The sequence below is a fragment of the Oppia nitens genome, unplaced genomic scaffold (assembly GCF_028296485.1).
Source record: "Oppia nitens isolate AA-2021 unplaced genomic scaffold, nextdenovo-longstitch-racon4-pilon3 scaffold26_pilon_pilon_pilon, whole genome shotgun sequence".
Taxonomy (NCBI): Eukaryota; Metazoa; Arthropoda; class Arachnida; order Sarcoptiformes; family Oppiidae; genus Oppia; species Oppia nitens.
The window spans coordinates 110173-128736 of NW_026533206.1; the positions used below are offsets into that span (position 1 = coordinate 110173).

An 18564-nucleotide genomic window follows, 5' to 3' on the forward strand; every position below is an offset into this window, starting at 1 on the left:
TATTCAAAAACTCTTTAATTTGTTTCTGTTGTTCAACATTAAGATTTACATTTATATTAAATGTAAAATTTTCAGTTATTTTTTCTTCAGTATTTACCGGGAGTACATGACCAGTCTCAAACTTTTCTGGGACAGTCGCAAATTGAGCCAAACCTACTGTTGTGTTTATACGCAATAATACATCATAATGTGAAGGGTTAACTATAAACACATACAGTTTATCATTTTCAAATTTAAGTAAAGACTTAAACATCATTAAATTAGTTTTAATTTGTAACTCTATACTGGGCTCAAAATATATATCATTGTCTGTTAAGTCAATGCCTGAGACTTCAACCCATATCCCATTGAATTTAGGGACATTACTGTTTGAGACAACTTTTAGTTTATGATTCGTATTATTTACATAGTCGTTGGTTATATATGTATGATTATAAAATGGTAACTCAAATAAAGTAAAATCTAAATTAAGTTTTGATAAAATACAAAAATCAAGACCTAATAGTATATTAAAAGGTACATCATTATAGATAAGGAAATTTATTTCAGTTTTATTATTATCAATAGTAACAGTTGTCTTAAACTGTCCGAGTGGTACCATTGTTGTATTATTTGCTAATCTTAATATAGGATGTGAACATTTTATTAAGTATTTATTTTTGAGTTTATCGAAAGTATTTACACTCATTATTGATCGGGCTGAACCCGTGTCAATAATCATTGAAAAAAGAAAGTTATCTACAAAGCCGTCAATAATTATGTGATTATCTTTAATATTAATTAATAAACAAGGCATTTCGGCGACGGCTTCTGTAGCAACCGTCGCCTCTACTAGTTTCCCTGATCTGCCGATGCACACTCGGGAGCAGGTAGTATAGCATTTGATGGTGACTTTGATAAAGTATTATTTTGTCTGCGGTAACATGACCGAGCAAAATGGCCGGGTTTGTGACAATAATCACAAACAGGTCTACCATCAACAGTCCGTCTGTATTGAAATCGGTTATTATATCGGTTATCTTTATTACGATATTGATTTTTATTCATAAACTCCTCAAACATTGAGCATAGCTTAGAAATATCGCTTTGGGACTGAGGGCTACCATTTTGAGATTCACTATTCTTTGGCTCAGTTCGAGTCCCAAATCGAGTCTCAGATATAGGCTCAGATTGGGACAGTTCATTAGTTTTAGTGCTGTTCATTAATAAGTAGTTATAAGTGGGTCTTTGTTGAGATAAAACTTCGGACTCCTCTATTGATTTTAATTTGCCTAATAAATCAATACAATCTTTGGGCTCAAACACAAGCACTTTTTCTAACATTCCAGATCTAAGTCCCCGCATAACATGTGTAAGCTTTTCCTGTTCATCCATAAGAGGATTAAGTTTTTCACAAAGTCTAATTATATCATAGTGATAATTACTGACTGACTCATTGAGCTGCTGGTGTCTGGTTATTAGCTTTGACTGTTGTATAGATCTGTAATTTTTTGGTCTGAAAGCGCTTTTTAGACCATCATAAATGTCATCTAATGACAATTTATTTTCATATGTGGCATCTGTTTTTAGTTTAGCAAAATTTCTGTACCACATTTCAGCCATACCCTTTAAATGTACAGGAGTCTCAACTTTTTCATATCATTGCTCCAATTATTACATTTAGCAATATAAGTGAAGTGATCTATCCAGTCATCAATATCACCATTCCCATCAAAATTTTGTGGGGTTACTGAGCCGACAGTAATAATTGATTTAAACTCATGTTTGCCTTTATTACCTAACATGTGGTTATCTTTAGTCTGGACATTAGCGCTGTTAGTTATACTATTGCTTGTAATGTTTGATACAATGTTTGGGTCATTTTCAGGATTAGTTGTGTTATTTGGGACATTTACAGGGCAATCATTTTGAGAATTAGTTTGAGAATTTATTTGTAATGTGGGATTTATAGCTAAATTAGTGTTAGGGTCGTTAGAGATATTTATTGCCTGTTCTATTATATTAGTATTTGTAAGCATTGGGTCGCTAACAAGTGTTAGGTTTGGTGTATTGATACCGTCAGAGTTATACGCAATTTGCGTGTCATTTTCGACACTTATGTCTGTAGTGCTTAAATTACGCGCTTGTGAATTATTACGAGACCTGGCTTTACGCTTAGGCATTTTTTTAATTACTTTTGAACCGATTTTGTTAGACAATAAATTTGTGTAATAGATATATATATAAATATATCTTTAAATTTTATGTCTATTTTTTTTTAAACAGTTGTTAACAAGAGAGAAAGAGAAGTATTTTTATTGCTTATTTTTATTGCTTTTTTTGCATTTTACATAAGTAGTTAAACATAATTTTATTACTGTAAGTACTGTTTTAAACAATTTTAACATATAAATCCATTTGCTTATTATATTTGCTCTCCTTTATATCTATTTCAACTAAACCATATGTGGGATTTACGGTTACAGACTGAGAAATATAATCCCTATTCAAATAGTTTTCAGTACTAATAGGATTTTTGAAAATTTTAGAAAAAATAAGACCCATAAAAATTTTTCAATAATTATTTTTTTATGCCAAATATTTAAATCAGATGTAATATATATTAGTATAATATATTAATAATTATTATTTTTTAATATATTTTTAGCAAAACTTTTATTTTATTACTATTTTGTTACTTATGTCCCAAATTATGCATTTGAAAAGCCACTATCATTATCGGCAATAATATTACTGTTATTTCTATTATAGCAATAGCATTCATACAGTACATTTAGTACAGTTAGCGCAACAGACAATACAAATAAAATATAGCACAAATACATTGAGTTTATTTAGCGCAAACAGCAAAACAATAATAAAAGTTTTGGGACATACCGTATGAAAGTTTGAAACTAGAGGTTCAAAAATCGTTACCTTTGCGACCTCCACCATATACAATATAATACGCGCGCGTGAATCGACTCGGATGAGCGACTTTTGAGTCCGTCCGGGCTGCCCAACCAATCATTAGCGAAGAGCTACTCGCGGGACGACCGCCAATGACCGGATGGTTTTCGGGCACCACTTGGGCCGAAACTACACCTTTCAGGGCTCGGGCGCTACCCTACCGCTAGCACACGTATGGTTGTAGTGTTGAATTTGTTGACACAAAATTAAAGTTAATTCACTATTTAATGTGATTATATAATAGTTTTATTGAACTGATATAACATAAACTAATAATACATTAAAATAAGGGAACAGAGTCTGAAACTCAACTAAAAACTAATACAAAATCTCGGACTCTATAATCGAGAGAGATCTCAGCGAGAGGTCCAGAGTTGGGAACTGTTGGCCTTTATATAGGCTGAAGGGGTAGCAGTATATACTACATGTGGGCCGTACTCAACAGCCAATAGCATGCAATAATACACACAAAGTAGTCATTATACTGTAATATTATTATTTTTAAATAATAAAACTAATAATTATAATGAACTGGGGTAAAATTCCATTTATTAATAACTTAATCAATTATTAAGTATTTTTTTCACATTACTAGCAAAATATATACTCATTATATATAAATACGGTATATATTATACTATATTTTTGTAATTTAGTATTGAAATAGTACTGATTTTTAAGTACTTTTAGAAAATTGATAACAAAAAAATAAAGTCTAAAGTTTCTATAGGTATCAAAGGTATACATATAAAAAAAAAACTAATAATAATTGTAATATCAATACTAAAACATGTAATCAATTTCAGGATTTTTTTTTGTTCAACAAAAATACTAATAATATTATAATAATAACATCAATTGAAGTCATGAAATACTGTACAGTATAATAATTATAATAATAATACTATTAATAAATAAATAGATATTATATATATTTTTTTGAAAGATAAGTTTCAAAGTCTTATTATTATTATTATTATTATCATATCTTTAACCTATACTTTAACAATACTTAAATAGGTTTTTATTGCATAATAACTTACATTTATAACTATTGATTTGATTTTTTTGACATTATATCTGACAAAAACAAAATAGTATATAAAGAGTAAGTAATTTTGTTTCAATAATAATTAATAATTATTTTTATATAACAAAAAAAATATTAAACAAAAAAAAACTGTATTATTATTATTATTAAATTAGAAATTAGTTAGTAAACCATGAAAGTCATAGCTATAGCTCTGTTATGCCTTACGGGCGCTTTAAGTAAGTATCTATTGAATTGAAATTAAAATAATTAAAATTTATTTATTTTTTATTAATTAATTAATAAATAAATTTTTTTCAATCAATCAATCAGTTGTGGAATCGTTTCGCCTATCGATTGGCGATCCGAAAGAAGATCTACAGAAACTGTTGGACGACTTGAAGCAGGAATTGGAGGCCGAGATCCAGAAGCTGACTAAAGCCGGCAAAAAAGATTTAGCTAAAGAACTACTAGTATTGGAACAACAGATCGAATCAATTGAAGCACAGGTAGAAAAACTGAATCCACAGACAGAGATTGGCAAACAATTGTTGGCTGAATTGGAAAAAGTTGTCCAGAAGTTGGAACAGGAGATCAAAGACGAGATCAAACGTTTAGATCCACCAGTTGTTGGTGACGTCAAGGATGATCTCCAGAAGCTATTGAATAAGTTGAAGCAGGAGTTGGAGGCAGAGATAGAGAAGCTGACAAAATCCGGTAAAAAAGAGTTAGCAAAAGAACTTCAATTGTTGGAAACAGAGGTCGAAACTCTTGAGTCAAAGATCCGTACAATTGATCCCAAGACTGAAATCGGCAAACAATTGTTGGCTGAGTTAGAAAAAGTGGTGCAAAAGTTAGAACAGGAGATCAAAGACGAGATCAGACGCATTGACCCACCATTTGTTGGTGACGTCAAGGATGATCTCCAGAAGCTATTGAATGAGTTAAAAGTCTTGTTAGATGCAGAGATCCAGAAGCTGACTAAAGCCGGCAAAAAAGAGTTAGCAAAAGAGCTCCAACTATTGGAAACAGAGGTCGAAACCATCGAATCAAAGATCCGTACAATTGATCCCAAGACTGAAATCGGCAAACAATTGTTGGCTGAATTGGAAAAAGTTGTCCAGAAGTTGGAACAAGAGATCAAAGACGAGATCAGACGTATCGATCCGCCAGTTGTTTTCGATGTCAAAGACGATCTCCAGAACCTATTGAATAAGTTGAGACAGGAGTTGGAGGCAGAGATAGAGAAGCTGACAAAATCCGGCAAAAAAGAGTTAGCAAAAGAGCTACAACTGTTGGAACAACAGATCGAAACCATTGAAGCACAGGTAGAAAAACTGAACCCACAGACAGAGATCGGCAAACAATTATTGGCTGAATTGGAAAAAGTAGTCCAGAAGTTGGAACAGGAGATCAAAGACGAGATCAGACGCATAGACCCACCATTTGTTGCTGACGTCAAAGATGATCTCCAGAAGCTATTGAATGAGTTAAAAGTCTTGTTAGAGGCAGAGATCAAGAAGCTGACTAAAGCCGGTAAAAAAGATTTAGCTAAAGAACTACTAGTATTGGAACAACAGATCGAAACCATTGAAGCACAGGTAGAAAAACTGAACCCACAGACAGAGATCGGCAAACAATTGTTGGCTGAATTGGAAAAAGTCGTCCAGAAGTTGGAACAGGAGATCAAAGACGAGATCAAACGCTTAGACCCACCAGTTGTTGGTGACGTTAAAGACGATCTCCAGAACCTATTGAATAAGTTGAGGGCCGAGTTGGAGGCAGAGATAGAGAAGCTGACAAAATCGGGTAAAAAAGAGTTAGCAAAAGAGCTGCAACTGTTAGAAACAGAGGTCGAAACCATTGAATCAAAGATCCGTACAATTGATCCCAAGACTGAAATCGGTAAACAATTGTTGGCTGAATTGGAAAAAGTCGTCCAGAAATTGGAACAGGAGATCAAAGACGAGATCAGACGTATTGATCCACCATTTGTTGGTGACGTCAAGGATGACCTCCAGAACCTATTGAATAAGTTGAGGGCCGAGTTGGAGGCAGAGATAGAGAAGCTGACAAAATCGGGTAAAAAAGAGTTAGCAAAAGAGCTACAACTGTTGGAACAACAGATCGAAACCATTGAAGCACAGGTAGAAAAACTGAACCCACAGACAGAGATCGGCAAACAATTGTTGGCTGAATTGGAAAAAGTCGTCCAGAAGTTGGAACAGGAGATCAAAGACGAGATCAGACGCATTGACCCACCATTTGTTAGTGACGTCAAGGATGACCTCCAGAACCTATTGAATAAGTTGAAGCAGGAATTGGAGGCAGAGATAGAGAAGCTGACAAAATCTGGTAAAAAAGAGTTAGCAAAAGAGCTGCAACTGTTAGAAACAGAGGTCGAAACCATTGAATCAAAGATCCGTACAATTGATCCCAAGACTGAAATCGGTAAACAATTGTTGGCTGAATTGGAAAAAGTCGTCCAGAAGTTGGAACAGGAGATCAAAGACGAGATCAGACGTATTGATCCACCAGTTGTTAGTGACGTCAAGGATGACCTCCAGAACCTATTGAATAAGTTGAGGGCCGAGTTGGAGGCAGAGATAGAGAAGCTGACAAAATCCGGCAAAAAAGAGTTAGCAAAAGAGCTTCAATTGTTGGAAACAGAGGTCGAAACCATCGAATCAAAGATCCGTACAATTGATCCCAAGACTGAAATCGGCAAACAATTGTTGGCTGAGTTAGAAAAAGTTGTCCAGAAGTTGGAACAGGAGATTAAAGACGAGACTGAAATCGGCAAACAATTGTTGGCTGAGTTAGAAAAAGTTGTCCAGAAGTTGGAACAGGAGATTAAAGACGAGATCAGACGTATCGATCCGCCCGTTGTTTTCGATGTCAAAGACGATCTCCAGAAGCTATTGAATGAGTTGAAGCAGGAGTTAGAGGCAGAGATCCAGAAGCTGACAAAAGCCGGCAAAAAAGATTTAGCAAAACTGTTGGTCTTATTGGAACAGGAGGTCGAAACTATTGAATCACAGGTAGAAAAATTGAATCCCCAGTCAGAGATTGGCCGTCAATTGTTGGCCGACTTGGAACTGGTAGTCAAACGACTGGAACAGGAGATTAAAGACGAAATCCGACGTCTGGAGGGTTAAGAGGGGTCTGACTATGTATTTAGTGTTTTAGAGTATTATTATTATTATTATTATTATAATTAATAATAAACTATTAGTTAATTGATATAATTTTTTGTTTGTATTTTTAAAAAAAATTATTTATTATAAAAATATTTTTTTTTGAAAATTTAATTTAATTGTATAATATTTTAAAAAATAATAATAAATTGTTTTTAATTAACTTTTTAAATTTATTTATTATATATATTATTATTTTTAGTTATTTTAATCAATTAATTTATATTTAAGTTTATTATTATTATTAGAAATTAATTAATTATAATATTTAAAATATTTATATTATTTTAATACAAAATAATTATTTATTTTGTTAATACATTTATTTTAAAATATCAATAAATTTAGTATTTTATATGAAATTTATTTAACAAAACATAATTATTTTTAATGAATATAAATAACTACTATTAAATAAAATTTATAATTTAATTAATTAATTTTTTTAATAGATTTATTAATATGAATAATGTTATAAATAATAATAATAATATTTTTTTATAATATAATTAAACAACAATAAACCACTTATTACTGTATAAATAACATTGTTTTTAATGCAGTAAATAATATCATTTTATAATTTTTATAATTATTTTGTAATTACTATTTATATAGAAAATAATTTTAATATTTTAATTACTAACAATTGCATTGTATGGCTATTAGTAGTACATATTATATACAAAAAAAAATACTAAAAATTAATGAGTAATTAAATAATTAATTTTATTACTAAATAACTGTTTATTAGTATATATTTTTATAAACAATTAGTTTGTTTATTGTTTTTTTTTGTTATGTATTTATTAATCATATATTAACACTTAGAGTGAAGGATGTTAAATGTTACATTAATGCTACTACGTGTCCGAAAAAATAGCATTGTAAAAAAGAAAGCTTATAGGCGTAATATGAAAATACTACATAAAGTTAACAGTTGTCTATAAAGAGACATACTATACGCATGCGTTAGAATGTGCACATTATATGAAAAGTGATAAATAACTGTATTATAATATTTGAAATAAAAATTCTTTACTTGTTTATTATCTAATTTATTACATTTTATACCTTATTTTTGAAACTTGTATACATATTGTACAATACAAAAAAGATATTGTATTAATTTAATACATATAAATACAAACTTAATTTACTATTATAATTTACAATAGTTTTGATTATAATTTACAATAGTTTTGATTATAATTTACAATAGTTTTGATTATAATTTACAATAGTTTTGATTATAATTTACAATAGTTTTGATTATAATTTACAATAGTTTTGATTATAATTTACAATAGTTTTGATTATAATTTACAATAGTTTTGATTATAATTTACAATAGTTTTGATTATAATTTACAATAGTTTTGATTAACAAATTCATTTTATAAGTGTATTGCATTATAACTTATGTTAACATAATTTATAATGCAATACACTTAAATAATTAAATATTTTTTAATTAATTTTTATACAGTTTTAAAATAATTATTATTATAAGATAAATACATAGTATTTTTAAATTATCAATTAAACAATTATAGATTGTAAACAAAACTTAATTTAGTAATCAAATATTATTAATGTTGAAACATTGCTGTGGTTTTCAATGCAATGTCACTACTTCTACATCAATACGTATGTGTTATAATATAATACATGTATTATAGGTTTAGTCTAATGTGTGTCATCACAAACAACTGTTGTCCTAAAACACAAACACTACAAAGCACTGCAACTACGTGTACTGCTATATAATAATAATTGTATAAAAATGTTTTCATTGATTTTCTATATGAAATGTTTATCACATGTTTCGTAAGTGTATTACAGTACAAAAATGGTTAACTATTGTTGAACTGTAATACATTTTTTAATTGTTGAACACAAGTAACGTTATATTATAAAAATTTTGCTATTATTGTCTGAATCTAACAAAAATAATTCTCTATTGTATTCATCATAAGGATTTTCTATATCATTCATTGATGTATTAACTTGTAGTGAACAATTATCAACATCTTGTTTATATTTATCACACAGTTTTTCATAAATCATAAAACAAATAATGAAATTAAAAATAAAAATCATATAACACATTAAATAGATAAAACAAAAAATAATAAATTTTTGCATTTTATAATAATAAATTTATAATTATTATTATACAACAATTACTGTATTTTACATTGGATTGTCAATAGTAAACATTTTCTTTGAATCATCATATTTAAATTGTGATTGATTTAATAAATCAATATATTTTCTTAACTTATCAATTCTTTTATTTTGAATATGAATGACAATCAATGGAAAAATTAAATTAATTACAATAACAATACATGTAAATATAGTTAAATAATTTTCAATATCATTGGACTCCATTGTTGTAACTCTCATTGCTTTATGGTTAGCTTTTTATCAGAGGTAAACAACAAACTAGTGTATAAACATGTACATGGATTGCTGTATAACAAATGTTAACATTTTTTATACTGCAAGCCATGTATTTCAATTACTAAGTGAAATAAAATTTTATTATAACAATAAATAATTAGTGAGCATGATCAGTAATGACATAGTAATGACATAGTAATGACATAGTAGACAAACTCATTTACGAAGCCAACATTTAGGAGCATGTAATGCATTGAAGATTAACTTTACTGAGACACTGAGTTGAATTATACTAAATATGTTAGCATATTTTTAGTTACAAAAAGATAATCGTTGTCCCGTTTAGTATGAGTGCAAACTTTGACCCTATATGACCAATTGACCATTATATTATATTAAAATCTAACTTGTTTATCTTTAGTGGCATATAATGAATGGAGCATTCCTAAAATATTTACAATCTAATTCATATAATTAAAAAGTTATTACAATTTAACTATAAAATTACCCGAAACGCACGCCAGGTTGATTGCTAGTGTTAAATAAACAAATAAATTTTCAATAACAATAATAATGATAGTAATAAAAAAACTATATATAGATTAAAATTAATTAATAATAATATATTAATTAATTTTCCATAATATAAAAAATATTTACTAAGTTTTTAATTAATAAGTAAAAAAAAATATACATATAAATTAATTTATATAAATAATAATAATTATAATAATAATAATAATAGTTGCTAATTAATAGTATACTAAATTATTTTATAATTAAACAAACTTTAAAAACTTTATAATTTTTAGTATTAATAAATAATTTTTTTTTTAAAAAAGTTACAATTTAATATTGCTATTAACTTTACAAACATCAGCATTATTATGATTATTATTATTTTTATTTTTATTATTAGTATCATTAATTTTAGCTTGTCTAGGTAATTTTGTATTCAAAAATGCAACCAGCATAATCAACAAAAATATAACCACGGCTAACCCAAGCATTATATAGTGAAACAATCGGGGCCGGGTTTCTACCCGATTGCCAACTAGTTTATTAGCCGTTAGGATACCCATATTGGTAGCTACCAGTACAACTATACCAACCCAATCGGTTACCGATGATATTGATTCCCAATAGTTATAGATAACGGCCGATATAGGACATACACTTATACCGTACAATACAGTTGCCGACCATAGCTGGACAGGTAGATTACCAAACCATAGTACTATACTGGCCACGGATGATAGTACAAGCATCACGGATAGTTGTAATTGACTGGACAGGTAGTTGGCCAATAGCATACAAACTAGTAGACTACCAACGGTACATATGTTGGCTACCATAACCATATAGGTTGACAGGTGCTGATCAATTGATTGGCCATAGGTACGGGCATAAGTGGGATAGTAGGTAACAAAACAACTAGATGCTACTACTACCAGATAGTAGGTCAACGTAAATAATAGATTAATTACCATGATCAATTTGCTGGGCATTAGTTCCATTCTAATTTGACCTAGACAATCAGCTAGTTTGATTAAAATTATATTTTTTCTATTTGTATTATTATTATTATTATTTTCATGTTTATTATCAACTTGATCATGATTCAATAATTGTCTACCTTGATAAGGTCTAATTAGATAAGCTAGTACAATTACCAAGCTAATACCGACACTGATAGCACCGAAAATTATCAGGGGTAAATAAGTTTTCATAACTATTTGATCATGGTTATTATTATTATTATTAGTAATACTACTACTAGTAGTAGTAGCATTATCACCTTGATGATAATGTCTATTGATAATTGACCAATCAACATTTGATAGAAACGGTTGTACGATTAATGGACCCAGAACCAATGCCAAACCATAGATCAGGTTCAATGCCATAACATAGGGCGCACAGTTAGCCTCCCAAATGTCTATGATAAATACATTGGCCATAGTTGTCTGGCCAATGGTTACGGCCATATAGACGGTAAAGTCAACGGTAAAATAGGTTAGCGACGGTAAACTGGCCATCAATGCTACGGCTATGCCTCTCAATATCATTAATAAGGCATAGACTAGTTGTTTATTGAAATAACGGGATAGTATATTGCCTTTAAAATTAAAAAATATAAAATTATTAATAAAAACAAGTAATTTAAAAATAATTATTTAAAAAAAATGTTTAAATTATAGTATAATTATTATACTATAGCTATAAAAATATAAATTAGTTTTTTACTATATATATATATATATGATATAACAATAAAGTGTAAAATTGAAAGTTAAATTTTTATTAATTTGATAATAATAATAAAAATAATAATTTTATTAAATAATTACATATGAATCCCAATATGGCAATACTGGTAGCAATGGATATGATATCGGATATACCCGATATGTTTGTACCGTAAATATGGGCCAAATCTGGCAACAATATACCGATCATACTGTCGGGTAATTGCTATAAATACGATATTATATTATTAATTAAATTAATTAATTATTAATGAATATTATTAGTATTTTTAAAAATAATTTAATTTACTTACAATAATAAACATACTGATAATTATCATAGCTGTTAAATATAAATTATAAATTTTCGAGTGTCTAGGTTGATTTTCCATGTTTATTTTTTTTTATTTAAATAATTTTATAATATTTTTAATTTATTTCATTAATTATATATTACACTATTAATTTTTATTTTTTTTTAAAAATCATATATAAATGTAATGTGAAAACTATATATTATTATACATTAGCATCAAAATTGTAGAATAAGATATAATTATATTTTTTTAAAAACTTATTTATTAATAATAATTATTATTATATTTGTTTTGTTTTTGTATTGAAAAACAAAATCAATATTATTATTATTATAATATCTTATTTTATTTGGGAATTAAAATAAATGCAATTTTAATCTTAATTTAATATATATATAAATACAGTATATATATAATACCTGTATATATTAATTAAATAGTTTAACTAAACTATCTAATCTATTAAAGTACATTAACTACATTAACTAAATTATTTCAAATAATTTTTTTTTGTAGGTATTAATTGTATTTATAATTAATTAGTAATAAAATTACAAAATAACAGTGAAAAAATGATGAGTTTTTAATCCATAGTATTAATAGCATACAGTTAAAAATGACCTTGTTGCACTAATAATCAATATACCCCCTGCCATCCACCCCCTAATCTATTTGATGATGAATATATATATATATATATCATATATATATTATAGTATAGATTTAACAGATTTTATTTTTAAATTATTTAATTAGAGTATTATAATAAAAAATTTTTGATAATTAATTAAATTTTTATTTATTTCAATTAAAAAATAAATATACTAAATAACTGCTAATATATTTGATATTTAGGTAAGTTATATTATGTATTTTTATTTTAATAAAAATTGTAATTATAAAAATATGATAATAATAATAATTAATTTTTAATATTAAACAAATTAAATGAAGTTTTTTTTATTCAAAATAAAAATTATATGTGTTAACTTTTGTATTGTTATATAATAAATAAAACAACAATAATAACAATAAAAATAATATTTTAAATATATTAAATAAAATATTAAGTAAAACATAAAATACTAATTTAATTAATATATATAGTATATAAATATTTAGAAATTTTAGAAAACTTTTTTAGATTTCAATAATAATAATAATACTAAACTTTTTAAAAATTATTAATATTATTATTAAACTTGACTATAAAAAATATTTTTTTATGTAAATATAATTTTTTTTTTGAAAATATTTTAATATATTTACTTTATAATGTCTATACTATACTAACTATAATATTATTATTATTAGTAAACTTTATGATTAAAATTAAATATATACTAAAATAGCAAACAATTTGTTTTTGTTGTTCAACGAAAAAAAAATATTTAATAATTTATTTATTTTTATAAATATTAAAATTATAATTAAAAAAATATATAACTATTATTATTACTATTTAAAAATTTACAATACAGTATTATTATTATTAATACTATTAATACTATTTTTAACTTTACAATCACTATTATCATCATCATCATTATTATTATTATTATTATTATTAATAATTTTAGCTGGTGGCAATTTTGTTTTCAAAAATTCAACTAGCATAATTAATATAAACGTACCACTAGCTAGACCTAACATTATATAATGAAACAATTGGGGACGGGTTTCGACATTTTTCCCAATAATATTCAATGAGGTTAGTGTACCCATACTGTTGGCAACTAGTAAAACAATACCGACCCAATCGGTAACACCGGTTACCGATTCCCAATAGTTTAATATAATACCGGTTACAGGCAGTACACTAATACCGTATAGTATTGTACCTGTCCATAGTTGAACGGGTAGATTACCGAACCATAGTACTATACTGCCAATTGATGATAGTAGGAGCATCAGGGTTAGTTGCAATTGACTGGATAGATATCTGGTTAATAGCATACAAACTAGTAGACTACCCACTGTACATAGGTTGGCCACTGTAACCATATAGGTTGCCAGGTGCTGGTCAATTGAGTGGCCATACGAGCGGGCATAGACCGGATAAAATATCGATAGACTATCAGCGGCTACTATTACCAGATAGTAGATTATGGTAAACAATAGATTAATTATCATGATCAATTTTGTGGGCATTAATTCTAGTCTAATTTGTTTAATACCATTAGTTAGCTTGCTAATTATTATTCTAGAAATATTATTATTATTATTATTATTATTATTAGTAATATTATTATTATTATTAGTAATATTATTATTATTATTAGTAATATTATTATTATTATTAGTAATATTATTATTATTATTAGTAATATTATTATTATTATTAGTAATATTATTATTATTATTAGTAATATTATTATTATTATTAGTAATATTATTAGTAATATTATTATTATTATTATTATTATTATTATTATYATTATTATTATTATTATTATTATTATTATTATTAKTAGTAGTAGTAGTAGTAGTAGTAGTAGTAGTAGTAGTAGTAGTAATATTATTATTAGTAGTAGAAATATTATCATTAGTAGTAATATTATTATCATTATTAACTTGGTCATTTAATTGTCTACCACCATGATATGGTTTGATTAGCCAGGCCAAAATAATTATTATACCCATTGATACAGTACATGAACCAAATATTATCAATGGTAAATGTGTTTTCAATTGTACTTGATCATTACTATTATTATTATTAGTAGTAGTAGTAATATTATCACCATGGTTATTTATAACTTGTGATTGTGACCAATCGATATTTGATAGAAACGGTTGGGCAGCCAATGGTCCGACTACTTGTGCCAGATTAGAGCCCATACTCATTGCCATAACATAGGGCGCACAGTTAGACTGCCAGATATCTATGATAAATATATTGCCCAAAGTTGACTGACCGGTAAATACTAATGAATAGACTGAAAAATCAATGGTCAGCCAGGTCAGGTTAGGCATATTGGCAATCATGGCTACTGTTGAACCAGTTAGCAGTAACAATAGTCCGTAGACTAGTTGTCTATTGAAATATTTTGATAGTAGATTGCCTTAAATGATACAATTTATATATWWATATATATATATATATATATATATATGTAAATTAATTTTAAAAACAATTATAATTAATATTTTATTTTTTAGAAATATTTAATTATTATTATTATTATTATAGAAATTTTTTTTTAAAAATAATAATTACATATGAATCCCACTAAAGCAATACTGTTGGCAATGGATAGTATATCGGATATACCAGATATATTGGTACCGTAAATATGGGCCAAATCTGGCAACACTATACCGACTATGACATCATGAATTTGCTATATATATATAAATAAAAAAATAATATCAATATATACATATATATATATATATATATTAAATAATATTAATTAATTAATTAAATAAAATATAATTATTTTTATTTATTTAAGATTAAATATTTTTTAATAAATAAATAAATTTTATTTTTAATAAAAAAAAACTTACTATAAAAAACATACTAATAATTAGCATAGATGTTAGCACCAAATTATAAATTTTTGAATGTTTAGATTTTTCCCCCATTATTATTATTATTATTATTATTTATATAAATTAAAAAAAATATCTAAATTTTTTTTTAAATATAAGTATATTATATAATACTGTATATATATATATATATATATATATATATATATATATATTAAACATAGAATTAATGCAATAGTAAACCATAGAAATTAATAATAATAAATTTATATTATTTATTAACTTTTTTTGTAAACTAATAAAATTTAATATTATGTATTTTATCTTTAATAAATTAATTTTTAATTGGAAATTAATCAGTAAAAAAATAATAATACAATTTTAATCCAGTTTAATACAGTTATAATAATTAATTAGTTGAAATAAATATATATAATTATTACAACTATCTAATCAATTATAAGTACATTATATAGCTAAATAAAATATTTCAAAAAAAAATTTATTATTATGTTTTATTTGTTATTAATTAATAAGTATAATAACTAAAAAAAGTTGATATTTAAATAATCTTTAAATAATATTTTTTTTATACACACGTTCCCTAATCTAGATATAAATAACAATTATTTGATTGATATTTTTTTTGTGTAAAGTCTATTATGTAATAGTATTTTAACAAGTACAATTATTATTTTAAAAAAAATTTAATTAACTTTCAAACATATTTATTTTTTATTTCAATGCTTAAATGTGTGTGTTCAAATAAAAATTTAAACATGTTAACTTTTTGTTTGTTTGTTGTTAATTATATTTTAGATAATAAATACAATATTAATAATAATAATTAGTTTTAATTCAAAAATATTTAATTAATTATAATTATAAATAACAAAAAAAAATACTAATTATAGTAATAAAAAAATTAAATATTTTCTATTATAGTTGTATTTAGTTTTCTTTAACTATTATCATTATTTTTTAGTAAAATATTTGAATCTACCATTTAATAACATAACCACAATAACCAATATAATTATTACTATACTTAGTGCCAACATTAGATAGATTAATACCCGGGGATCAGTTTGGACAGTCTGACCGACTACCTGTGCCGATACTATACCGCTCAGTACGCTGACTACGAGGACCAGTAGACCTAGAAAATCGGTAACCGGTGTTAACTGTTCCCATAGACCGTACAGATTTGAAGTGACCGAACCGTAGCCAATGCCAAACAATAGGCTACCTGTCCACAGATAGATGGTTTGATTGGCTAACCATACTAGTATACAGGTAACAATTGATATGGCTAACAGTGCCAATAGACTCCAATCTAAGTTTATGTATTTACCTAAGAAAATACATATCAATAAACTTATTATTTGACCAATATTGTACACAGTGGTCATCAATGCACTGGTATGTTGGTCAACTACCTGTCCAACTACTACTGGACCATAGTTTTGTATAAATGTCGGATAGTATGCTTGAAATGTTGTATATTGTATAGTTATAAGAAACTGTAGCAATATGAATAATATGTTTACTATGAAAATTGATCTAGTTGGTATTAATTCATTTTGTAATTGTCTAGATAGATTTTTAAAATATAATTTTAGCATGCTTAATTTATTATTATTATTATTATTATTAGTATTATTATTATTAGTATTATTATTATTATTATTATTATTATTATTATTATTATTATTATTATTATTATTATTATTATTATTATTATTATTATTATTATTATTATTATTAGTATTATTATTATTATTAGTATTATTATAAGTATTATTATTATTATTATTATTATTATTATTATTATTATTATTATTATTATTATTAGTATTATTATTAGTATTATTATTAGTATTATTATTAGTATTATTATTAGTATTATTATTATTATTATTATTATTATTATTATTATTTTCGGCATTTATAATAATCAATTGTCTACCATGGTATGGTTTAATAATACCAATAATTAATATAAATAAACCCATGGCTATACTAATTGATCCAAATATTATATAAGGTATATGTGTTTTCAATGATACTATATTTTGATTATTATTATTATTATTATCACCATGGACAGTTTGCCAATTAATATCCGATAGATATAGTTGGGCTACTAGTGGGGCGATAATATTTGATAAATAGCTGATAATATAATATATGTGTACATAGGGTGGACAGTTAGCTTCCCAGATATCAATGATCCAGATAACAATCATAATATTATGACCAATTTGTAGTATATTATAGATTATGTAGTCTATGGCAAAACAGGCCAGTGATGGCAAACTAGCAAACAGTCCGATTGTTAGGCCGCGCATCATAAGTATCAGTGCGTAAATCAATTGTTTGTTAAAATAATTTGTTAGTATAATACCTATTATTTTGTTGTTGTTGTTGTTGTTGTTGTTGAAAAATAAAATTAAAAATAATGATAAAAAATATTATAACTAATAAAAATAATAATACAATTATATAAATATATATATATATGTATTATACTACTAAATACTCTAATTAATTATTATCAATTTATTTTAATTATTATTTAATTTATTAATTGATTGTTATTAATTAATTAATTTATTTTTTAATTAATATTAAATTTATTTATTTATTTTTTTTAAATATTATTATTAAATTTATTGATTTATTTTTTAATTATTATTAAATTTATAGATTTTTTTAAAAAAAAATTAATTAATCAATACTTTTTTACTTACATATAATGCTCAATAGGCTAGCAGTGTTGGCTATTGACATAATGTTGGACACATAGGGAATGTCCGTCCGATAAATATGTACCAAATCGGGTAGTAATACACCAAACATTGATTCGGCTGTTTGCTAGTTTTTTTTCAAAAAAAAAAATTATTAAATAAATAT

At 25.7% G+C, this 18564-nt stretch overlaps 1 protein-coding gene across 1 annotated transcript; it reads left to right on the forward strand.

Moving 5' to 3' along the window:
- The first annotated feature begins 4039 nt into the window (after positions 1-4039).
- On the forward strand, positions 4040-7212 carry LOC128954286 (myosin-11-like). Its single transcript, XM_054299864.1, has 3 exons — positions 4040-4057; positions 4156-4218; positions 4313-7212. Exons 2-3 carry the CDS (start codon positions 4173-4175, stop codon positions 7135-7137), a joined length of 2871 nt encoding a protein of 956 aa, XP_054155839.1. The 5' UTR covers positions 4040-4057; positions 4156-4172; the 3' UTR covers positions 7138-7212.
- The last annotated feature ends 11352 nt before the right edge of the window (positions 7213-18564 follow it).

Excerpts from the sequence above, each read along its gene's own strand:
- LOC128954286 (XM_054299864.1), top strand. The coding sequence starts at position 4,173 with ATGAAAGTCATAGCTATAGCTCTGTTATGCCTTACGGGCGCTTTAA. Across the intron at positions 4,219-4,312 it reads ATGCCTTACGGGCGCTTTAA|TTGTGGAATCGTTTCGCCTA; the intron begins GTAAGTATCTAT and ends TCAATCAATCAG.